This window comes from Grampus griseus, assembly GCF_964374135.1.
Source record: "Grampus griseus genome assembly, chromosome: X".
In the NCBI taxonomy this organism is placed as follows: Eukaryota; Metazoa; Chordata; class Mammalia; order Artiodactyla; family Delphinidae; genus Grampus; species Grampus griseus.
In genome coordinates this window covers 125,641,092-125,666,883 of record NC_138999.1, presented here as the reverse complement: position 1 = coordinate 125,666,883, position 25,792 = coordinate 125,641,092, and the positions used below count along the sequence as shown (strand labels likewise).

General features: G+C 44.5%; 1 protein-coding gene across 3 annotated transcripts in view; it reads right to left on the bottom strand.

The window, feature by feature from the left end:
- The window catches only part of AFF2 (ALF transcription elongation factor 2), a gene marked incomplete at both ends in the record, with an annotated part of 485,583 nt that overhangs the window by 318,290 nt on the left and 141,501 nt on the right, over nucleotides 1–25,792 (bottom strand). For 2 of the 3 annotated variants that reach the window (XM_082681833.1, XM_082681835.1), the window contains 2 exons: nucleotides 1,889–2,749; nucleotides 11,639–11,759. In XM_082681833.1, the coding sequence (XP_082537959.1) occupies nucleotides 1,889–2,749; nucleotides 11,639–11,759 (982 nt within the window). Of the gene's footprint in view, nucleotides 1–1,888; nucleotides 2,750–11,626; nucleotides 11,760–25,792 lie in introns of all 3 variants that reach the window. The other variant, XM_082681834.1, reaches the window with a different exon arrangement.

Here is a 25,792-nt window from a genome sequence, read left to right as displayed (position 1 = left end):
TGGCTTAGGAAATGTAATCAAGTAACGATTTTTGAAGTTCATTCATTCAACAAACATTTATTGAGTATCTACTATATGCCAGGCGATTGCTAGGCACTTGGGATACAGAGAAGAACGAGACATTCCTTGCTCTCAGGGAGCTCACAGTCTAATAGAGGAGACAGACACATAAACGAGTAACTACCATACAATGACGTCAGTGCCAGCCAAAGTGTATATAAGGCGCTCGGCAAGCCCAGAGAAAGGACTTTGTCATTAAGCCTCGTGGAATCAGGGAAGCTTTCATGGAGAAAAGTGACAACCAAGTAGACTTGAAGGAGAAACAGGACTTCACCAGGAAGACAAAGGAGGGTAGGGAGAGACATTCTAGGCTGAGGAGACAGCAGGCACAAAAGCAAGGAAGCGTGACAAAGCAGGACATGACGGGGAACCACAGGTGGCTCCGCGTGGCTGAGATCTCATCTGCACGTGAAGAAGTCGTGAAGTATGAGGTCGGGAAGGGAGTATGAAATCAGAGAGTGAAGAGCTTTGTATGTGGGACTAAGAAATTTGGACTGTTTCCTGGAAGCAATGAGAAGGCATTGAAGAATCCAAAGCAGAGAGTGACATGGTCAGATCTGCCCACTGGATCGGCCTGGATGGAAGATGGTTTGAAAGAGAGGTGAGCCTAGAGGGAGGGACACCAGACAGGAGGCGGCGCAGGCAAGAGATGCTCACGGGCGCTTCGAAGGCGGTGAGGGTGAAGAGGTGACAGACTGGAGAGATACTTGGGAGGAAGCTTGACGAGACCTGATGATTGATGATGATACCAACAGCAAAACCGCCTGAGAAATGAAATAATACTCAAAACATGCATTGAGCAAATCCAAACCAAGGGCCCCCGTCCTCCCTTCCTTGGTGTTCCCATCGTCCTCTGAAATCAGCACAACTGCTGAGTGTGAATAAAAGAAGACCTGTAGGGTACATGTGGTCAGACTTCTCTAATTCAGACACCACTAACTCGGACTCTGCAATAGTTCAGACAGACTGTCTGTGAGTCCTATCGAGTAAGAATTTCAACCTACTTTCTTCCTCCGTGTCTTTTCAAGCCTTCAGTCACCAGTGAAAGCAGTGGTTTCTTCTGCAGTCAGGCGCTTGAGGTGCAGTAGACAGCCAGCCACTTACATGGTGGCACCTGAGAGGCACCCAATATATGCCCCCCACCCAGGGGCCACAAGGCCTGAGATCCAATCGTTAGCGATTCATTCCTTTGGGAGAGGCTTTGGCCCCTCTGGACTTCTCTTTTATAAGGCAATGCTTTTGGCTTTGACAGAAGGGATCAAGGTAGTACAAGAGGGTTAGGTAGGCATCTGTAGAAGAAGGTGATGCAGAAGGAAAGATTGAGGGACACGGAAGATAATGTCAAGATCTTGCCAAGGAACAGCCCTGCAAGCGCTCAAGAAACTACGATTCTTAAAGAATGCCTTCCACTTCCGGTTCCAGCAAATCACACTTGTACATCCTCGTACCTTAAGGAACTTCTGTGTTTTATGTTTATGATACGCTATCAGTTACTGAAGGCCTAGGGTGACTCACAGTCTTTTCATGTACCTCATCCTGCTTAGGACCAATGAAAATCTCCAATGTGATTGATTTGTACAGAATATTACTACAAATGCATTCTCTGAAACTATTTTATAACTCCAACTTTTCACTCGCTCAGACTGACCTCGCCTTTTGTCATTCCAAATTACGGAGATTTAACTGTATTTGCAGAGTGTTAATCGGTCAAGTCACAAGTGACAGGAGATCAAGACTCAGACTCTGACCTTGAAGAGTCTCGTCTACAGCTCAGGAAGGTACGAAACAAAACAAAAAGAAACAAAACAAAACTTTAAAAGTTACTTACTTCACTTGTTTGGAGAATGGTGAACTTTGGCAGTTTAGTCTTTGAACTGGGTGCACTGGGTTTGCCATCCAAGAGTGACCCAAATGACAGATTCCCAAAGCTGTTCTCGAATTCAATTGAAGGTTTCAGCGTGGGAGAGATGTCCGGGGCTTGGTCCTGGCCATCCATGGGTCTGACATATGCGGTTGGTTTTTGCTGCCCCACGCTCGTTTTGCAGTAAACCCCTGGTGGGAAGTTTTGAACCACAAGGCCACTGCTGGGAGCTAATAAAGAAGAGGCAACTAGGGGAGACCCAGGCGCCTGCAGTGTGAATTCAGATTCTTCTGGTGAGCTGGACTGAAAGATTTCTTTGAACGTATCCCCTCCACCGGACTTGAGGTTACCGTCTTCCTTTGCAGATGGGTTTGACTCTTCAGCTGCTCCAACTTGAGGCTGTTCAGCTGGGTAGACAAAGAAGTCTTCCAGTCTGGCAGGGGGCTGGTCCTGTGTTGGGGGCTGCGTTTTGTTGGGCTGACTGCCAGCCTGGCTGGCCGGTACCATGCTAGTGTTCTGACTGTCTCGTGGCCAGTCAGGTTTTGACTTCCGGTTGCTGTGTATGAGAGTTGAATTCAGTATCACAACCGAAGGTGGAGGCATCGGTGCCGAGGAGTGAGTGCTATCCTGATGAGGTGGGATCATTCGGTTCTTTTGTTCTGGAAAAAAGCTTGGTTCGTTTTTGTTGATGGGAGTCTGGGGCACGGAATTCTTTGGGATTCCCACTAGATGATTCTGATTAGAATGGTTAGTTAACAAATCCTTCATTTCATCATAGTTTCCCAGCGTGTTCTGGACTCGGTTGGCAAGTGCATCACCTTTGTTTGTCTAAAATAACAAAAAGATGGGGGTGGGAGGAGAGAGAATGAATAGGTTTGTGTTTCCTAATGTTAATGTTTCATACAGATGCCCTAAGTAGACTAGCATATAGGGTTCTTTAAAATTCTCATGCTGCCATATAATTTCATACATTTCATGTGCTATGTAAGAGAAAAAAATCAATAACACTGTTGAAAGAGCCTCTTGGAATGAGCTGTGTGATTAATGTCTGTATACTCCCTGGCCTGTTCTTACTTAAACACGCTCATTGGGAGAAAGTTTTAAATTACGTTGCTTACGAATTTTATTAGCGAAATAACTTAATTTAGGTCCAATGAGTTGAACTGTACATTCTACACTGTGATTAACAACTTCCGCTTACTGATCATTGGAATTATAATAGAATGTTCGACTTATGTCTGTTCTTGACATGTCAGCCCTTTGTGCTACATTACACCATGAAAAAGCCTTAGCCCGTTGGCTAAGGAAGTCAGTTAAACTGTGCTATCATGACTACATTCAGTTTAGAAAAGGCATGGGCTTAAACAACATTGAACTGAGCTAACGTATGACTAAAGTGAATCCAATTCCTTTTAATCAAAGACTGCATAAATTACTGGTGTCTGCCTACATATTCTGGGGGCAACTCTGTTTACACATTGATGATTCATACTCGTTTACTTTGAAATGGCGCAAACTGTTCATCAACAGTGACTCAAGCTCTCCTCTGTCTTTTCAAGGGTTTAGAAAACTTTATTCAAGAATTTAAACTGTTGGTTAAGTAAATCAAAACGAAGTCCGATTTTCAAAGTTGGCAACTACGTCATTCTATATGGAGAATCAACACAAGGACGTTTTAGTCTATTCTCTTTACCTGCCAAAGGTGTTATCAAAACCAGCTGCTGAATTCAGGGGCAAAGGGCTGCTTTGTGTCTAGGCTGCATCATCCTGGCCCAAGATGTTGCAATGAAAGAAGGCTACCAGCACCCATGGAGCCACCTGGCAGCAGGGCCAGCGCCTGGGGAAGACGGCCACCCTGTGTAGCCTCCATGTCCCAGGAGTCATAGGCCAGCTCTCCATGTACAGGAGGGGGTGACTACCTCCCCACTGGTACAACCTCCACTGAAGACAGATGTGTCACATCTAAGGTTGCTCACACGCCCTTAACACCTGGTGTGTGCCTATTCAAGCCTGGCTTCTCAGGCTAAACCTAGGATGTATGGCTGCGTGCTGCTCTCTGTATGTCACGACGGGAGAGTGTGCGGATGAATGGAGGGTGAAGTGCTGGAAATGGATGAAATCACCCAGGGAAAGGAAACGAAGAATGAGAAGATCAGGCTCAGGAGAGAGCCCTGTGGAACGTCAACCTTTAAGAGAAGAGAAGGACCCAGCAAAGGATCCAGAGAAGGAGTAACCAGAGGGAATCGAGCTGGGAACCTTGGCCCTGTTATTACCATAATCCCCACATACTGTATAGAGCATTCAACTCGGGTCACGGGGCAAATCATATTCAAAGACTAAGGAAAAGCATGCTAATGATATGCTAAGAGGGCTCCACGGGGGATGGGGAGTTTTAGAAATCAAATAAATATATGTCAGTTTTAGTTTTCTTATACTCAGGAACATCTTATATTGCATCACATGCAACCTTGGTGCTGAAGGAGTGATTAAACAATTACAGTTCCTTATAATCCTCAGCTGAATAATCACTCCATGTTCAGAGGTACATTTGAAAGGCATAATTTAATAGGTAGAGAAGGGCAGAAATCACTTTTATTCCCTGAAAGTCCCTAGGTTTGTCAGTTTTAATGGCAGACATTACTTTTCAGCTAAGGCAAGAATAAACTCTGTGTATATAGCGGTCTCCTTCAACGGAGGTGCCCAAGGAACCGTTTGGGCAGCAGCCAAAACCGGCCTCTATTCAATCCCTAAATTAAAAAACAAAGAGATTTCATTGTGGTCAGGGCCCAGTAGAATTCAACGCAAGCTGTAAATACTTGCAGGGCTGTGCTGGTCCCTCAAATAGTTTACCTCTTGGACCAGATGATTGCCTGATACCTGCCATCTTCAGGATCTGACCCAACAAAGGGAAACAACACCATTTCATTTCCTATTTTTAAATGCCTCCATTTATATTGTCTCCTTTAATGAATTAAGACATGTTTCCTTCCATTAGACAAAGAGAATGCTATAACCTTTCCCTTTTTGCCTTAGCTACCAGGAAGCTCAAAGTTATGGACCTTTCATTGACAGTTCATTGATCATTTACCGAAAATTCTTTGAACTTTCATTGAAAGACAGGTCTAGAGAATCAGAACTTTGCCCCCAGATGTCACAGAGAACACCACAATACCTCAAAGTTCTGAGAAGTCGTTCACTCTCTCTGGGCCAACATCATCAGGACCCAAGAACCTCAAGGCCCATTTGTTTGCAAGCAAGCTAGTCACATCCCTGTTCATATTTCAGCAGTAAGTAAAAAGGACATGTCCATCTTATCTTCGGTGGAGAGACCCTGCTTAGGTTTTAACGTCTCTTCATTTCGGTTTACTGTTTTACTGATCTGGGTTTCTGATGCATGCTTAGAATTTTTTTCCATCTCTAGATTTTAAAATATGCTTGAAATTAGGAGAATTTCTAAGCTGTCCAATGTCTAAAACTGTTGTCTACATGACTAAAATTAGACGAAAATTGAAAGCTCTCCAAATAAGTCTAGAAAATCCACCTCCTACTACACAGGGTCTACTACAGTTATAAGTTCTTTTCCAGCACAAAACTATGGGCTTTTCTTCAAGGTCAGAGACTACCTTTTATTCATCTTCATGTCCTCAACACTTAGTACCATGTCTGATGCATCCTAGGTACTCAGCAAATTGTTGCTGAATTGAACAGAATCAAATTATAATTCATACCCTGCCTATATCAATAAAGGATTTGCAGTGGCTTGGAGTAAAGGGTACATAACCAGAAAAGCAAAGGTTAAGCTAACTTGGTTACTGTGACTGAACGTCAAATTGAACTTTGAGCTTCTCGATAGCTAAAGGCCAAAAGAAAAAGCTCATAGCTTATAGAATTCTCTTGTCTGATGGCAGGAAGCACATCCTAATTCATTAAATGAGATAAACGTTTGCCGGATACTGAAAAGGAATTCTTCTCGTTGGTTCGGTTACAAGGTTACGAGAACCTCTGAACAGTAAAACAAGTCGTTTTTTCAGCACCAATTTTACAGAAGATGCAAAGACGTTTTTCACATGGCTTTTCCTTATGCTGACTAAAAAGCAGAACTGTGTTAAAGTCTAACTCGGTGAAGGCATGTCTGCACATGGAGTTACGGGGCCAAGTTAATAGGTCCAACCGTAGGGCCTTCCTGTACACTAATGGCATAAGGGGTGGAGCTGGGATAACCTGGGGGGATGAAGGGAGGTCAATTCCCTTCAACTAGCTTCCTCACACAGCAATTGTCTCAGAGGGACTTGTGACCAGAACTACATAGCAGATAGTTCAAGGCTGAGTTCACTGGTGACACTTTCTGAGTTGCTGATTGAAGGAAGATCCGTAACAGACGTGCCGTGGCTACAAGGAGCAATTACCATGGTCATTCTAAAACACACACTGGTAAATTCAAAACACTCATGAGGCTGGGTTAGGCACAGAGGACACACAGACACACAGCCTCAAGAAGTCCACCACTCAACAGTCTCAAAATAATTAACAGGGCTTCCCTGGTGGCGCAGTGGTTGAGAGTCCGTCTGCCGATGCAGGGGACGCGGGTTCGTGCCCCGGTCCGGGAAGATCCCACATGCCGCGGAGCGGCTGGGCCCGTGAGCCATGGCCGCTGAGCCTGCGCGTCTGGAGCCTGTGCTCCGCAACGGGAGAGGCCACAACAGTGAGAGGCCCGCGTACCGCAAAAAAAAAAAAAAAAAAAAAAATTAACAATACGGACCAGGTCGTCAGAGTCAACTCTCTGCCTTCCCAACACTGGAGGTGGGTAACTGTCAACCAGTTTTTAAATTTCTCAAGATGTCGATATAAGATCCACTGGCTAGAAAACCCAACGGGGCCTGAAATACATTTATGTCCACCTACATGATGGACGCTCATTATACACATAGCAACTTCTGGTTCACACTAATCGTCTTCTTCATCCTCCCCAAGTCTTAAGAACCTTTTTAAGGAGCAGGGGGTTCTTAGCCGTCCTGGTTGCACATTGTAAACATGGCAAAAATGGAAATTTAGCCATTTCAATCAATTATAGGCTTCTTTCAATTTGGCCAGTTCTTTACTTCCCGTTCTTGATAATTGGTTGATTCCTTAAAGGTAACCTCCACAGCCATTATTTTCTAAGTAATCCCAATTTCTCCATCATCAAGGAAATGCATTTTCCAAGTATTTTCAGGCATAAATTACATGTCTGGTTTGTGGCTCGTGACTAACAGCACTCCTTCATTTAAGCTTTTTGCCTCTTATTACTTCGGCAAATGCAGAGCTGCCTCAGTTTGCTTCTAATGTTATCTACAAATCAGTAATATAATTGCATTGCAAGACCACTGTGCTAGGAGACTGCTGTAAAGAATGAATCTCAACACTGAAATAGCAAAATAATTTCAGTGTTGAGGTTCATTTTTTTCTTTTATTTCATTGTGGCTAATATATGTGATTTAGTAATTCGTTTTTTTAAAATTCTAATATTTTTACAGTTAATCTCTCTAAGCTGTAAATTGCTATTTCTTTCTCTAATTATAATAATGCTAATACCTTGAATTTGTATAGCGCACTATGGATTTCAAAGCAAGGTTTCCGCAGATTGTTTGACTTGACCCTCACAATCACCGTGTGAGTCAGCACAGCTGTTCTGGTCTACTCTGGCTTCTACCTGCCCTGACCCAAATGACCTTGGATAAGCAACTTAATGTCTCTGCGCCTCGGTTTCCTCATCCTTGTTGAGCTGTGAAGAGCTGTAAAATGTCACTTGTTGTTGTTATCATCAGTTATTTTTTTCTATCAGCTACTAGTATTCACTTCAGAGAAAAGGAAACTCTAGGTCAGAGAAATAAAGTTTCTTCCCCAAAGTCACACAGGAGGTAAGCTTATCGGGTCTTCTGACTTCTTGTCGAGGATAAACAGCTTCCTGTTACAGATATGGAATCACACTTACGCGGATACGAGGCTGCAGAGAAGCTCACCTCAAATTCCTCATGGGAAACACGGGGAAAATGCGTACCCATATGCTGTAAGGGCTAGGCAAGCACGTGAAGAGAGCTCTAGCACGGTTCCTGGCACACAGGAGGCGCTTGGTACATGCCAGTTCCTCTTCCCTCCCCATCTTTCCACACTAAGCTAGACACGTCACACGGCTTCACATTTTTCAAGCACTTTTGAACACATCCTTTTCAGCAGCACAGCACAAACTCAGATTTCAGCCACCGAGGGATGTTACCCACCAGCACCCCAATCTAGGGGTGGTCAACATTCTTTCCATTCTGGGAGTGGTAGAGATGAAGCCAAAAAGGGAAAGAAATCAGCCAGGACCATGAGGGGTCACCATTTCTTCTCTCTGCCAAGAAAGGGCAGTGGGTCCTAGGGACTGATGCTCATTGGCTAGCTTATGAACTACCAAAGCCATCGGAGAGGCGATCGGGCCTTGTTTCAGGATTTAGAGTGGCAAGAAGTTTCCTTAAAGTCCTGATCAACCACTAGGAATTTTGATTTCTAATTTGGTAGGCGTTCCTACCACAACCCTCAGGAAAAGTTGTGGTAGGAATGTCCTCATTTCTACCGGTGGACCACAGGCCAGCTCTAGAACTCCCATTGCCACTGGCATGTCCAGATACGCCAAGGGTGTCCACACCAGTCCAGGTCTAGGGAGCTTCTAGAGGTGTACATCTGTTCTAGTATCGTGATATGGGGGAAAGGAGAAGCATACTGCCCAGTGATCTCCCAGGAAACCCTGAACATGTACACAGCACAAGATGGCAGTCAGTCATCAAAGCGGCAGTGAAAGAAAGAGAATTACCAGGTCATCAACTGTTAGCATGATTCCTTTCCTTCATAGTCTCGACTCCAAAGCAAAGCCTCTTCCCCATCAAGTAGCATAAAGGCACCAGGCTACTAACCACACACAGACCTGATGTACTCTTGTCGTATCAAGACAGATGACTTTTGAAAATGACAATGTTGATAACAGGTTCTTTAACTGCCTACTCAAAACGACACTACTTACATCTAAAAATACATACACATCTATATTACAGGCTTGTGAACGAGAAAGGGCATTTACCTTAAAGGTACAAGACCATTAATTCAACAAGACTTAAAATTATAAAGGGGGAAATAAGCCAAAGGTTCTACACCTCATAATAGTGTTCAGCATGGAGTAGATGTTGAATTTTCAGAATGAGCCCTTTGAGTAAAGCTCATTTTTCTCACCCCTCCGAAGATAAGAGGTAAAACTCATCTGGTCATTCCTCTTTCTCAAGAAGGGATGAGGCATCTATCATCCTTTGGCCTCTCTTCCACTTTCTAGAAAATATGGAGGCCACAGCTCCTCATCGTGTCCCCAGTCTCCCTTCCACTCTCCTGCTTCTTCCTCATCCTAACATTCCATTCCCACCTTCCTCCCCAAGGCTCATCACTCTTCACATGTTCTCAGTTTTGTATTTTCTCATCTCCTCTGGGACCTTGCTCTGCTCATCATCACCTCTCTCTCCTGTGTCTTCACCCTCGCCTTCTCCACTGACATTGGTTCCTTCCCGTCAATCTCTAAACATGTTCACGTTTCTCTCCCCTTAAAAAAAGCTTCCTTCCAAATAATTGTTCCCCTTTCGTTCTACGTATCTTCCTTTCTTCCCCCCTCCATACAAAGACTCTCTGCAAGATCAAGTCTACATTCACTGCCTCTCTTTCTTTATTTCACCTTTTCCCATTTACTCCCCAACCCACAATGACTACCACCATCACCAAAGAAAACGACTCTCCCTTTCACCCCTTAAATGTTACTGCTCCTCAAGATTCTCTCCTTGTTCTCCTTACCCGGCCATCTGGCTTAGTGATAATACCCATTATCACTTCCACTGCCATTATCACTTCCACTGCCACCTACGTAGTAACACCTAACTCTCTCTCCTGACCACTCTCATTAGCTCCAGATCCATACACCCCAAGCTTACTGGATATCTCTCCCTTGACATCCACTGGCATCTTAAACCCATCAGGCTCAAAGCAGAATTAATTACCTTTTCTCTACAAGCACCAACCTTGTTGTCCTCCTGAACAACCTGTTAATAACACCAGCCTCCTCTCAAATCTAAAAGATCGGAATCGTTCATTCCTATCGCACACTCCCCACCTCCAGGCAGACACCTGCCCTATCACTTCAACTTCCTGGCTCTACTCTAAATCCAGCCTGCCATGAACCCCCCTCAGCCAACGACAATAGCTTCTTTATCTGCCTCTAGTTTCCCTTCCCTCCAACCCACCACTCTCCACACTTCCAACATCATCTTTACAATTCTTCGTCTGTCCCAGGCACGTCCTAACTTTAAAACTTGCGATGACTTCTCTTCGCGTACAGACTCATGTCCAAACTCCTTGGTACGAGGTAAGAAGGCTTCGGGCATCTTTCCCCTGCCTACCTCTTCAGCAGTTACCATGCGGTCATGCCCTCACTCATTCGTGATGATCTCTGCCACTGGACAAGGAATTCCTTGAAGGCAGGGTCTACGTCTTATTTCCCTTTGGACACTAGTCTAAGACGTGGCTGGCACACAGTGGGCCTTCAACAAATCCCTGTCAAGCTAACCATATCTCTACATGCGCACATTCAAAGGCAGTATAGAAATTAAATCAATTGAGATAGGAAAAATGGATTATTAAGGATTATACTATTATTGACAAATTGAAAACTAATAGTCTCTTTGTCAGACTTACCAAATTTGGAAGGCACCTGAGTGTCTCAATCAAGAGCTGCTAGCTCAGTCTCAACAAGGCACCGGGACTCTGGTCTCACTGGTCACCAGTCCAGACAGCTTACTGTCTACCCCAGTCACTGTCTCCTAAATGGTGCTCTTCTAAAATCACAACTCGTACACATTTCCTCTATTGTTGTTTTACCTCTTAGATCATTTGTGTTTCATTACAGAAAATTACCCTGCTAGTAAATGTCAATAAAAACCAACCAGCTGCCAGCAATTCACCAAGATTCTTCTCCCAACCCCACCCCAAATAGAACGTTCAGAGGCAGTCACTGTGAAATCAATACTTGTAGACATAGAAGTGTGATCATTATTGGAGCTACACACTAGCCAGAATACCACTAGAAAGTCAACCTAGCTACACTAGCTCTTCTGGTTGAGGCAGTCTCCTAACCCATGATTATTAATCACCGGGGAAAAAATGATTGGCTTTGCCCTTTCTCCTAGAACAGTGATTTTCAAAGAGTACTCGAACCACTGAACAGCTGCTAACAACCTAAAATGGAAACAGAAAGCAGCGGCCTTGCCATGGATGGCACTGATTGGGAGGAGAAACCGACATATCCATGGACATTCTGATGAAGTCTTCAGGGGCTGCCACGCTGATAATCAAAGTGAGACAAAGCGTCAGGGGGCACTCCTTGCTGTAGGTAGTGTTGGGCAGGAAAGAATTCTTTGGAGACAGGAAGTCTCATAAGTCCCTTGCAAATCCTACTGTGTTCCCCCAAGAAGCTGGAATTTGTCTCTGAAGACTTCCTCAGAAACTTGCCATTGCCCCCAGTACAGCGTATGTATATATTTCATTTGTAAAACATATTCTCCCGGAGGTGATTTGGGTGTTTTGCAAATAGATTAAGTGTTGATTAGTGCATTCAACAATATAACAGGCAACCATTTTCCAGAAAGATAAATGACATACATATTCAGCTACCTTGTAGGGCTCCCCAAAAAGATCAAAGCCTGAAGAAAAGAGATCGTCTTCTTGCTGGACTTCTTGGTTTCTCCGCTCCCATTCCCTTTTCTTAAGTGCACTACGGTCTTGTTCATAGTGACTGACATGCAAAGAAAAAAGACAAAAGGAGACAAAGATGAATTAGTCATGTAAGTTATTTAGATCTCCCTTGTTATCAATAAGGAGAAAAAACAAAACAACAAGCCGAGGCTACCCGAACTGATACTGCATAGAGAGCAGGCCTCCTCTTCTTTATTCTCAATGGGTTTAAGACCCTGACCAGTTCTTCCGAATACAGAAGGAAACAGAAACTTGCTTATTAGAAACTGTACTCGTGACCACTTAAGTAAGGCATAATCCTCTTCCCTTGTCCTTACTTGATCACTACAGGCAATTACAGCAGAGTCCCCCAAAGTCAGTCCACTGCGCAAAAAAGTACTGAATTCGGGTTGCGTTGTGTTGCCAACGGCCTAGGGCTCAGAATTCACAGATGTCACGAAGTCCTAAGGGAAAGGAATTATCAAATATGTTATTGTGGATAAACTGGAATTCTGTCCTGGGCCCACAGCCAGTGTTAGCCTGTGGTAATGAAATCAAAGGAGAGGGAATTCACTGGCGGTCCAGTGGTTAGGACTCCGAGCTTTCACTGCAGGGGGCCTGGGTTTGATCCCTGGTCTGGGAACTAAGAATCCCGCATGCCACGTGGGGCGGCCAAAAAAAAAAAAAAGAAAGAAAAGAAAAATCAAAGGAGAGTTTAAGAACATCTTCAGAAGTCTACAAAAATCCAAGTCACCCAATCAGTCACACTCCTTTTTGTTTTGTGGGAAACTGTGCACAAAGAAAGGGGTCTGGCTTGACCAACAAACTACTAACAATGAAAAGAGGTGTAAAAACCTTTGAATGACCTTAGGGCACAAATGTTTTATAAACACTGTGTAACCCTGACTCTCATGACATTTCAGGCTTTCCCATTGGAGGATCAGTACAAAAGCTTCCAGGCTATATCTAAGATACATTCTGGGTCCTTGGATTTTATAGAATGGAATGCTTCCTTATTAAGAAAACAATTATTTTCTTCATCATGCAAGACTATGCATACTAAACCATCATCTATAAGTCTCACTGTAGTGGATTTTATTTTGTTCATTGGGTTCCCCCCCCCCCGCTTTTGATTGTAATTCCACTCCAAGTGAGTACATATACGCTGGGAAAATTTCAATTATATATGTACATAAGATGCCTAGCGGGTGCTGTATAAATGTTGCTTTCCTTCCCCATGTTAATACAGGTATCCCCTGCTTTCCAAACGTTTGCACTAAGCCCCTTTTATGAGAGACCTGCGTTAGTACCTTTGTTCGCTAACGGAAAAAAAAATCCGAAGAGGATTTTCTCTTTTACAAAAAACGTCGTTCCCTTACTAACATAGGTCTTTCTTAAAATCCAAGTGGCATAATGAGAACTTGCAGAAATTGGGGGGATACGCTTCACTTTTACACCATTTTGCTTCTGAAAGTTTTCATAGGAACGCTCTACTTTCGGCTAGCAGACGAAACCTGTAATGTCATGTGAAGACTTAATTAGGTAATTGACATGCAAACGAACATAAGAGCTAAAGGACCTATAAGAGATATACTGATATAATATATAAGTACAGTCGACAGGTTTTGAATACGTTCCAAACCTTAATACCTATCATTGGTAGCCTAGTTTGCTCGTGAGTATCATAATGTTAATTTACAAAATAAGATCCCAGAGCATGCAATATCCATGGGAGCGTAACTAGATATTGATATAGATGGAGTGTAACAGGTCAATACACCTAACCATCCGCCTTCCTCCACAGGAATACGTGAACTGACAAATTCTAAGTGACCCTGATAGCCTTATCTCCTGGATAACCAGCACTTCATTTCCCCATCTAAAAATCGTGGCAACATTTATAGGATGTTTACATGGACATTATCCTTTCATAATGCAAACCATGCCAGATACAGAGGAGCTCACCGGATCACTCATAGGTACGCCCAGCAAATGTCAGCACCGTCTGGGAACATCAAAGACACCCCAGAGCTCCACCCAAAGCCCAGGCCTCACGTCTGGGCCCCGCCTGGTCAACAAAGACGCCGAGTCCAGGTACTACTGAAAGCCAGCCCATCGTTCACAGTCCCAGACGCCATCCACAGGTAGTACGTTTGTTGGCATCATCTGTCATTCCCATTCACGAGCTGAGATCAGAACCCCAAACGGCCGCCACGTGACACAATGTCTCCGTGTTGGAGGCTGATGTGGAGTCAACGGTAACATCTGGGGTCCATGAAGCGTGGAGCACAAGACTCACTCTCAGCATCATACACTGGCCCTGTGTAACCTGAGCCCATCGTCAGTTTGCCGAAATGTAAGAACGATGGGGTGTCAGGGGTGGGATGAGGGGACAAGTTAAAGCAATGTTTAGTGGGGGTGGGACCTGGGAAGAGGGTTTGCTGCAGCCATCATGCTCCGTGCACACATGAGAGCAGAAGCCTCACGCTTCCAAGGAACGCGAGCCATATGTCACTTTTCCAGCTCTCTGTTCGCTCCTTGCACCTGACAGCCCAGAATGACAGTCCCGGGGATCCCATTTCATTGTCCCATGAGGAGAACCAAGGGACTTTGGTCTCTTGGCTTTGCAAACTACCTTCCTCTTCCTCTGAGGGCAAGATAATTAAAACCCGAAAGGAAAGAAAGGAAGAGAAGAAAGGAAACGTGCTTCAACACGCATGAGAACCTTCAAGCGGCCGGCAGTCAGGGCGCTTGGGGCTTTCGACCCAGGCTGGATTTGTGAGAAGGCTCTTGGCTGCGTTTTGCATCAGTTCATTAAGCTACCAAATTCCAGACGAAAAATCGGAAGAGCAGATTGAGCGTGCACATGGGTGTTATCTGCTGCATTTTTTAACACATACAACAAAGAACAGCTAATTCTCATATCTCTGGTGAGAATGAACTTAATCTCCATAGAGTTTTACTGCTCTTGGAATGCAACCAAATCTCTCCCGTTTTTTCCTTTTTTGCTCAGCAGGGCGTTGCACTGAAAGCTTCACCGGGCGAAGTATAATGAGGAACAAACTACAGGGTGATGAGGTTTTCACAGTGCAGAACGTCACTGATTTCTGACTGAAACCAAAATGACTAATTTGAAGCACCAGCTAATTAAAACCCCAGCTAGGTATTTAGCCTCTTGTTATACCTACTGCTGTTTATAATTATGAGGACCTCTTTACCTACTCAATTAAAGTTCTTTGGTTTCAGGGAGGTTGTGTTTGAACCTGTGAGCCCTGCAGAGGCCACAGGAAAGCCGATGTCTGTCCCCTGATGATCTGTTGCCCCTTTACACTCCCAGGCCGGTTTTCCAACCAAAAAAAAAAGGGATCCACGGCCCACGAGGAAATGCTCAAGCCAGAAATCGGAATTCATCACCATATTACTGGTCTGAACAATTCAAGTTTCCTCACACTGATGAGGAAAGAGTGCACTAGTCCTCTCAGTGTGAAAACTCACTTTCATATTAGGAAGTTGAGCCCCAAAGTGCAACTCGAGGGCTCTGCACTCTTAGCAAGTGAGAATGTTCTTCCAACTGTTTTCTATAGGATAGAAGGAAATTTGGCATGATATGGTGACACTGAAAACTCAAAACCCAGGGGGAGGGGCAAATCAGGGATATGGGACTAAGAGATACAAACCACTATGTATAAAATAGATAAGCTGCAAGCATATATTATACAGTACAGGGACTAGAGCCAATATTTTATAATAACTATAAATGGCGTATAATCTATTAAAAAATTGTTTTGGCTGCGTTGGGTCTTCGTTGCTGCACGCGGGCTTTCTCTAGTTGCGGCGAGTGGGGGCTGCTCTTCGCTGTGGTGCGTGGGCTTCTCATGGCGGTGGCTTCTCTTGCCACAGAGCACGGGCTCTAGGCACACGGGCTTCAGTAGTTGTGGCTCACGGGCTTAGCTGCTCCGCGGCATGTGGGATCTTCCCGGACCAGGGATCGAACCCGTGTCCCCTGCATTGGCAGGCGGATTCTTAACCACTGCGCCACCAGGGAAGCCCTCTATTAAAATTTTGAGTCACTATGTTTTACACCTGAAACTAATATAATATTGTAAATCAACTATATCTCAATTTAAAAATGCATTTACCCTTCAACCTAAAAAAAAACCACCTCAATTTACTCTTCATTGACCAAAGGCCTTTGTTTTCTGTCTGTACAGTCTATCTTTTGGGTTTTTTAAAAAAATATTTATTTATTTATTTGTTTGTTTATTTATTTTTGGCCGCACCGGGTCTTAGTTGTGGCACGCAGGCTTCTTAACTGCGGCATGCATGCGGAATCTAGTTCCCCGACTAGGGACCAAACCCGGGCCCACTGCATTGGGAGTGCAGAGTCTTACCCACTGGACCACCAGGGAAGTCCCTCAGCCTATCTTTTTGGAATCCCTGCTTCACTGACATCTCCACTAACTGATAGAAAAAGGACAGAAAGAAGAACAAATTCCATTTAACTATACATTTAACTCACCAAGGCCTTGAGTCACGTTTGGTTTGAGGTGCGTGGGTCCACTTACACGTGGATTTTTTTCTATAGTAAATAGTACAGTACCACGCAATCCACAGGTAGTTGAAACCGAGGTTGGTTGAATCCACGGATGCAGAATCGCAGATACTGAGGAACCCGTGGGTACAAAGGGCTGGCACCCCTAAGCCCGCGTTATTCAAGGGCCAACTGTACCCTGTTACTCACTCCAATGCAAGGCGGTGATGGTGAGAAGATACCCTCTAGAATGGGTCTTTTATATTAGCTCTGATTTCACCCACCCATCGGTCTCCCTGGCCTCCAATAACAGAGAACCTGCCCTGTTAACACAGGAGGAATCTATGGCCCTCTGGCGATGAAGGGAGCCATCCCAAGGCCTCATCAAGGTAGTGGCGAAGGAAGATGCCAACCTGTGTCTCTTCCGTCTTCAAGTTCAAGTGATTTCTTCTCCTCTTCTCCTTCTCTCAGATATTCTCTCATCCTCGTCCTTAAACTTGATCTTAGACTCTAGCAACTCTCATTTTCATCATTAGAAGCCACAGGTACATTCATGGGGAGATAAAACCCAGGACACATGGAGTTTCACTGAGATTGAAGAAGCTCAATTATGCCGTCTTCATTAGCTCACAGCGGCAGGACACCAGGCTGATAAATGCTGGCTAGTCTTTTAGAAGAGACACTGTCGCCATCATCTAGTTCTGGTCCCTTCATTTTCCAGATGAGGAAATTGAGCTCAGTAAGGCCATGGGCCTCGCAGCAGGTTTGTGGCAGAACTAGGAGGCGGGAACTCGGGTTTTCTGCTTCCCAAACTAGTTCTCTTCCTAATACCCCATGGTTTGTCCCTTCTGACTCTCATGCTTCCATCACACTCAAGAATAAATATTAGTCTCATTTGCACTCCGTTGGTCAACTTTCCTTGATTGTATTTTATTAGACATTGTCAGTAGGGAAGAACTTCAGGAACTTCATTTGGTTGCGAGTATAGAAAAACCATTAGTTTCCTTACACCAAAATGTACAGAACCTAAAGGGATTGTAACACTTAACTACATGTGCGGGAAGAAGCTGAGCAAATGAGAGTAAAAAGCAGTCTAAGTCCATTTGGTTTGTATATTTCATGAAGTATAATCATCACTGCTTGCCTAATTTGGTTATTGTACAAAGCTAGTTGGGGACACATTAAAAAAAAACACTGACATTTTAAAATGACAGGTTTGTTTAAAAATACTGCTAACTAATACAGGATTTATGGTAGTAACAATGTAAATGAAAGTAAATAACTCAGTCTCACTTGTTTTCGAATCCAGCTGGCACTAAAACACCTTTATTTTGGCTAATATCTTTGTAAAAGCATAAAAATACATATTTAATTCACCCAAGGGACAAACATAAGCTATAACTCACTCCTTCCGGTTCTCCTGAATGAATGTGTAGATATTTATACTTACTACATGTTCCAGAATTCCAAGTGGTACTTTTTTTTTAAATATCTAGCCCTGTTTTGAATTTGACCCTGACCTAATGTCTGTATAGCTTCTGTTAGTTAAAAAAAAGAAAACCTCTGCCATTCAATACCTTCAAAATCACCCCCAAGTTAAAGCCTTATTTTATCTGCTAATATCCACGAGCACTGCAGTGTAAAGTGCTAACTCCCAAACTATTCTAAGAAGCTAAAACCAGGCCATACTTATTTTGCACACGTAGGGAAGACACACGAGAACCTTGGATCTGGGGATGTGAGTATGGCCTTGAGAAGGAGCTTCTATACATCAGTAGAACCTCTAAGTCCTGTTTCCACAGCAGGACTCATACAGACAACCACTCTCTTCAGCAAATGGATTCTCTCCCCACAGACACCGGCTCTCATTAAAAAGAAAAAAAATCAAGATGGGAATGAAAGGACAGAAAACACACAAGACATTTACTTTCCACATCTGTCAGCTGTCCACCCAGTCATGCCAATTTCTTTAGGTCTTGGGGAAATGGGTCAGTGCTCATTCTGAGAGTTCCCTTAAATCTGTGCTTTTTAAAACTATGTATTACCAACAGGGGAATATTAAACCTGTTTCCCTCCAGGGCAGCTCGGGGATATCCCATTCCCTCTACTTCTGAAAATGGAAGCAGATTCAGCTCGTCCGGGAGGCTTGTCAAATCATCCTCCAGTGGGGTCAGGCAGACATTCCAAGAACCACTCCTCTTGTTTTGTTTTTGTCTCACCTCCTCTCCTTCTCTTCTGCTCCCCACCCTGTTTTAAAAATTATTATAACACCTCTATTGAGATATAATTCACAAACCATTCAATTCACCCATTTCAAGTATAGAGTCAGTGGTTTTCCGTATATTCAGAGTTTTGCAACTATCACCATGATATAATTTTAGAATATTTTCATGGCCCCCCAAAGCAGCCCTTTACCTTTTAGGAATTACCCCTGCCCTGAATCCTCCCTTCCAGCCCAGCCCTAAGCAACAACCACTAATCTACTTTCTCTCTGAATGAATTTGCTTATCCTGGATAATATCTCACACACATGAAATGATACAATATGTGGTCCTTTGCGCCTGACTTCTTTCACGTATCAAAATGTTTTCAAGGTTCATCCACGTTGTAGCATGGATCAATACTTCACTCCTTTTTTTAGTATCTGAATAATATTCCACTGTATGGATATTCCCGGTCCTAAGTTACACCATGCTCATTAAAGGGGTTCAATCTAGTGAGTTGATAATGATTTAACTGGGGTTCTCTATGTCTCCCATTAGACTTTTTACTCCTTAAGGGAAAGGTCCATGGCTTCTAAGTCACTGACAGCACGCTACAGGTGATCACAGAAAACCTTCTTGTATATAAATAAGACACTTTTTTGTTGTTTGTTTGTTTTTTTGTTTTTGTCTTTTGCGGTACGCGGGCCTCTCACTGTTGTGGCCTCTCCCGTTGCGGAGCACAGGCTCCGGACGCACAGGCCCAGCGGCCATGGCTCACGGGCCCAGCTGCTCCGCGGCATGTAGGATCTTCCCGGACCGGGGCACGAACCCGTGTCTCCTGCATCGGCAGGCGGACTCTCAACCACTGCGCCACCAGGGAAGCCCAGGAAGACACTTTTAAAAAGTGTTTGAAGCTTAGGGCAAAACTATTTTGGCTAGCCTACTAAATTCCCCAAATGATGCACTACTTTTAAGAAATACCAAATACTCAAGCTGCAAAGATAATTGAATATATCTAGGAATGGTAAAAGAAAAACAAAAACAAAAACAACCTAGTGAAAACCGAACCTGACACCAACCAAAGAAACAGGTTCTGTTATTTCTAAAGAATTTCAGTGTGTCCAGAAATGATGGTACCCAGATTCTTTGTAACTCTTTCACTTACGAGTCTCTTGATCATTAATAACTCATTTTACATTTCTAGCCTCAGTTTTGTTATGTGTAAAATGGGAGTTCCTCTTCATGTGGTTGATGTCAAGGTTAAGTGTGATAGTGAACAAGGAAGGCTTCTGTAAGCTGGTAAGGGCTGCTCACATGAGATCGTTGACACCACGTCAGGGTCAACATGATCAGGATTTACTTTCATCCCACAAAGCTCTACTCTGTGCATTAAGTTGTGTGCTCCTCAGACACCCCTGATAAATTAGCAAGACAGGTATTAGTATTCCATCTAAAGATGGAAAACTGATGCTCAGAAAATTGTTCCAGCCTATGACAACTGCATCCAGGACACTGCTCACCTGATTTCCTAACCCAGAGCTCTTTCAAAGAGTCTAAGATGGGCTTCCCTGGTGGCGCAGTGGTTGAGAGTCCGCCTGCCGATGCAGGGGACACGGGTTCGTGCCCCGGTCCGGGAAGATCCCACGTGCCGCGGAGCGGCTGGGCCCGTGAGCCATGGCCGCTGAGCCTGTGCGTCCGGAGCCTGTGCTCCGCAACGGGAGAGGCCACAGCAGTGAGAGGCCCGCGTACCGCAAAAAAAAAAAAAAAAGTCTGAGATACAAGACCTGCATATGCCAAAGATATTTATGTGTAGCTTTCATGAGTTCTCTTCATTCCACAAAAACTAGAGCCAAATTTCCTAATTTTTGAGGTCTAATGTCTTTCTAGTAACAGACCAGGACAAAGTATATCTCATTAGATAGCCTTTAAAATTTTTTCTCTATAGGCTCAAAAATGATCTTTGAGATAGCGACAGGAAATTGATCAATATATGGAATTAATACACACATTAATATTGACATGAGGTTTAAAATAATAATTTTTTAAATGTAAAACATTTCTAAATATTACCGATCTTCTATAATCTGCTTCTCAATTTCGGCTGCCCATGGGAATCACCCAGTGAAGATTTTATAGATCCCCGCGCCCGAGTCACACGCCAGACCAACTGCCTGCGAATCTCCTGGTGCGGGGGACAGGGCGGGGCGGGGTTCCCAGGCATCCAATATAAAACAACGTCTAGTCTTTGCACATGATAGGATCCTTCGCATATAAACTTCTTTATTAAACCCCTTTGGGCGTGCCTAAATCGGATGGACTTCCCATGGAGGTAAATGAAGAGCCAGGGCCCGTTGCGGAACAGATGTATTCTGTGATGCAGAACTCTGCCTTGTTGGTCTACGCTGGCAGAAATGCCTCAAGGTGAAGCGCTGTTATTACAGGAGCGGACTGTCATGCACAACAACCACAGTAACACTAACAGCCACTCTTTGTTCATTCCTTGCTCCATGCCATTTTCGGAGGACTATCTTATTTAATCCTCGCAAAAACTCTGATGAGGCAGCGTCATCCTCACTTTGTAGATGAGGTGACAGGCGCATGAGACCCAGAGAGGTGGACACGCCCGAAAAATGACACAATGAGTAAGTGAAACAAGTGGAAGAGGCGCTGAGGCTGCCCTATCCAGAGGCCACCCTTTAGCCAAAAAGAAGATGCTAGTAGATGGGAAGGAAGGCCCCTGCCAGAGAGGCACATCCCCACAGTTGAGCTCTGCTCACAGGACAGCACAGCACAGTTGATCCGCGGGGTACGTCGAAGATCTGAACTCCCTGCTCCAGATTATCTAAGCAGAATATCTCAGCTTAGAGAGGCTCGTGCAGCGTGGAATAGAATCTTCTCCAAACAGCACGCACAGGTAGACACTCAGACGGAAAACGACTGGCAACAATGTTGTAAGAGTGCACGAAAATTCCGTTTTTTACAGGATTCCCTTTTAATGGAAATGCCACTCTTTTATAGAATGACCATGACTCTGGCAACCCAGAGGTGTGCCTACAGTAGTACTCAACTCAACTTTCTAGAAGCCTGTTAAAATGTACTTTAAAAGCAATTGTTCCAGTGAAATTAAATTCTTTTGTCCTTGGACAATGTGACTGTTGGCTAAGAGACGTGGTCCAATATCCCCGTCTGCTTGAGAGACGAGTGTCTCCCCAGCAAGTGTTCCTTCCCTCCTCTCCCAGCAGCCCAGATCGCACCTTCATCTCCTTTCATCTTCCCTCAAGCATCCCCTCCTCCATACTCAGGTTCCCCGCTACAAGAAGACTCCATTGTGCCACAGATATCTAAGCACGTGGAAGTTTCTTTTCTGCTTCTGTAATATTTTCTTAGGTTAGGAAAATCATTTAAAAATAACTCGAGTTCTGACCCATTCATCAAAAATGAGACTTCTCCGTCACTCCTGGCTCACTGACCCACTGGTAACACAAACCGATGTCTTACAAGCATCTCACATTCAATGTTGGCCACACAGAGAGAGCTGCAAACAATTGCATAACTCAGAAGTTTTCAAAGACACTTCCTGAAGACGAGTAGGGGCCTGGAATGGATAACACAAGCCAAGAAATACACACTCAGAGAGTGAATACAGTTAAGTGTACTTATCTATACGTTTATGTTTGCATCGGTGAAACTATTGGAAAATCGAAATGATAGAAAACTTCCTCGCTTCCCCTCTTGGCAGCATCTCCCCTGTTCCCCACTGACAAGCAGAAGGAACAATTTTTATTATTTTCCCGTTTATTCTTCCAGTGCTTCTTCATGGACTTTTTAGTGTCAACTTGAAATGACCTCATTTCTAATTCTCTCTTTAAACGAATCAGAGTCAACGCTAATGCTGAGTTTTAAAGAGCTGCCGGATCTAAATTTTGAGCCACTTCCAGGAAGGACATGCGAGGACGCTTCTCATAATCAGAAACGGAGCCACGCAAGAGGAGGCGGTGTCCAGCTTTGATTATTCTTTGTGGTTGGTTTGAATTCTGCCTCACGGCAGGCAGGGTGCCCGGCTTGGCCCTCTGCTCCTGATGACGCCTGGTCCAGCCCCCGTGGATCCTGGCCCCATCCCACGGGCCCCATCCCACGGGCCACGTCCCCCGCTCCATACCTGTTGCTTCTGCTGCCAACCTACACAGAACAACTCTGTTTTTCAAGTTAGGAAAAAGCCGCCTGAAGTATTTCCTCTCCATGCCCACTAAACATCAGGAATTCTTTGCCAAGTCAAAGTTTTAATATAAACCTGGCTTCTCATAAATGACACTTGTCAAAGGTGTTTGCTTTTCAGTTAGCTATGAGCAAGACAGTTTCAATAACTACTTAATTTAAAACAATATTTTCTCAGAAATCGCATTCTTAATTACTTTTAAACTAAGGAAATGAATGCCCTTAACAAGCAGCTTATAATTGACAGTCTTAAGCAGACTCTACTTTCAAGTCTCACCAAACCCTTTGATGCGCATACACTCACTAAACTTTGCCCGGGCAAATTCTACCCCCTTACGGCTTCCTCTTCAGGCCCCTGACCCTCCCTGGCACACGCACCCCACAGGGCTCCAGCCTGAACACACAGCGGGGGCATGAGATCAGGCCCGCGGCAAACAGCCGCTGGGCACTGCTTGCCCCTGCTCTCTGCATCGTCACAGAGATCGGACAGAGGAGAGAGATCGGGGTGATGTTTCTACAAGCCAAGGAACACTCAAGATGGCCAGTAAGTCACCAGAAGCTGGGAGACAGGCCTGGAACACACGCTCCCTCACGGCCCTTAGAAGGAACAAAGCCTGCTCACACCTTGATCTCAGACTCTGAGCTTCCAGAACCAGGAGACAATAAAACTGTTGTTTAAGCCTCCCAGTGTGTGGGACTTGCTTACGGCAGCGCTGGCAGACCCCTGCACCCCCGGATGGCATTTCTCAGTCAGTTCACGGTGAAAACGTTGGGCCCCATCACAGTCAGTGTGGATAATCAAGACCTTAGGAATGATCTTTTTCACTCCAGTGACATGATATCCACCCTTCTTGCTTCTGTCCCAGCTGAACTCTTTAGGCTTTCCTACTTGGTCTCCTTCCCCCTTTCCTGCTCTGAGAGAACCGTGGGTGCTCAATGAAACTGTCCACCAGAAAGGAATCACGCATTTCTGCTTCCCGTTTATCTGGAAAAGTGCCAACGTCAGTGTTCCGTTCTCAATAAGTATTTTTTGACCGAATGAATGATCAAATGACAGGTAAACTTTCTTTCTGCCCAAGTTCGGTGACAAATATTGACCAAGATATTAAGATATTAATTAGTTTGTCTATTTAATCAACAAACATTTACTGGGTGCCTAGGTCACAAAAGGGACCACGTTTGGTGCTCAGAAAAAAAAATAAGAAACAGTATGAGTCTTTGAGAAATTCACAGCTCAGGAGGGGAGGTAAATCCACTCTCAAATCATCACCCTGCAGGGTAACACCCACTATGGCTATAGGAACAAAGTGTCCTGGGAACATTCTCAGGTTGGCGTGGGGTGGGAAGCAAAACCAGGCAGCTGTGCTCCAGCTGGGTCTTGAATGGAAGTGTTCCCAGTCTGCACGTCAGCTCGTTCAAATACACACTAACCAAGTGGCACTAAAGATGGTCCCGTGGGACAAACACGGATGCGTGAACAAGGGATGAAACATGCAGCCAAGCTCAGTCCCTCGGACTGTCCATGTCTGCCAAAATTGGTCTACGACAGTGGTGGGAAAACAGCGAGATTTTCTGCTCTTCGAGGAAGCTGGAAAATGAGTTCGGTCTTTGCAAACACTTGGATTCAGGGGTCAAACCCGAACTGCACTTGTGATACCGAGTGAGAGGAAGAGCCTCACAGAGAAATGGATGACTGAGATAAGCACGTGAATGGTGAGCTCATAAAGAATAGATGAGATTTCAAAGGGAAGCATTTATTGTTTCCTGTATTCGACCACATTGTCTCTCAATATGATTAGTTATCAGTCTCAGTTTTCCAAAACCGGTATGAAATAAAGCGTTTACGCAGTTATGCTTCATTGATGTCAGCTAGGGGAGCATGAAAATCTCCATGAAGGTGGGTAATTGATGCGTAAATCAGAGCTCAATCACTCTGTAATAGCAATGGTCCCACTGAAAATATGCTTGTTGAACACAGTCACCGAGAAGCCAGAGGGAGGGAGAGGAGGGCAGGAGAAGATAGGAGGCTTATTTATTAAAAATGATAATAACTGGCGATCTCCCTTCAACAGAGGGCTGCTGTCGGAGATGCTTGCAAGCAACTTGCGACCAATGCATCCAGAGAGTCGCCTTCTGTTCTAATGAACTGTTTCTGTTTTATTTAACTGCTCAGAGACCCTGTTGTGGATACTTCCTCTTTTGAAACATGACACATGGTAATGACATCTGTGATAATAATTTGGTTAACAATGCTCATTCTAGGTATGCTTGCCGTTGTTATTAAAATCCTTCCGTCACTTTGCATTTGCTCTCTGAAGAGCAGTGAATAAAAACGGGCAATGCCTTGCAATTTAATATTTTAATATCTCACACTGAAACGAAAACGACTTCTTACTGTTGATCAAATAGCAGCTCCCGTTTCTATCATCCTGACCATCATTATCATTATTATCACTTACGCTGCCATGATAGCAGCTAGGGGCAGATTTTTCTTCCCCTCTACTGTCCTCACTGAATAAAGAGAAAATTCTCCACAGGAAATACTGCCACAGTAGGTTTAACAGCCAACATTCCTGCCAATTAATATGAGAAAGAAAGCGCTGGCTTTTCGTTTTTTTCCAGCTCTTATGAAAAACGCTTGAGTCAATATGAGAGGCAGGTTTGTCCTAGGCATCGCGTGTGGATCCTGGGGCTTTACGCACCGGCGCATAATGCATTCTTGAGTCTCAGCACAGCGCATGTGCAAACCCCCCTTCCGTACAGAGTAAGCACGGTCCGTGCGGCAGCACAGAGCCGCAGCATCGGTACAGATGTGCCCTGCTGTGGAGGTGAGGGCCCTCTGCTCGCCTGAGGTCACCAGCTCAGCCCGGTTCAAAAGCACGCGTGTGCTGATGGCCCGTCTCGTATCTAGTGCCGGGCCTTCATCCAAATGTCCGCGCCTTGACAAAATGCCTGCGTCAGATGGACTGGCCGCGGGCGCTTAGGGGGAGGAGGAGTGGGCTCTGACTGAGGAAGGCTTAGCCTTATCGAGAGTGTGGTGTAATTTTTTGTAGGTGAGTGGATTCCTATATTATCAATGTCCTTATAAAATAAAGAAATGCATGCATCTGGTGCATAGCAGGATTTTAAAATTTTGCTTCTCTT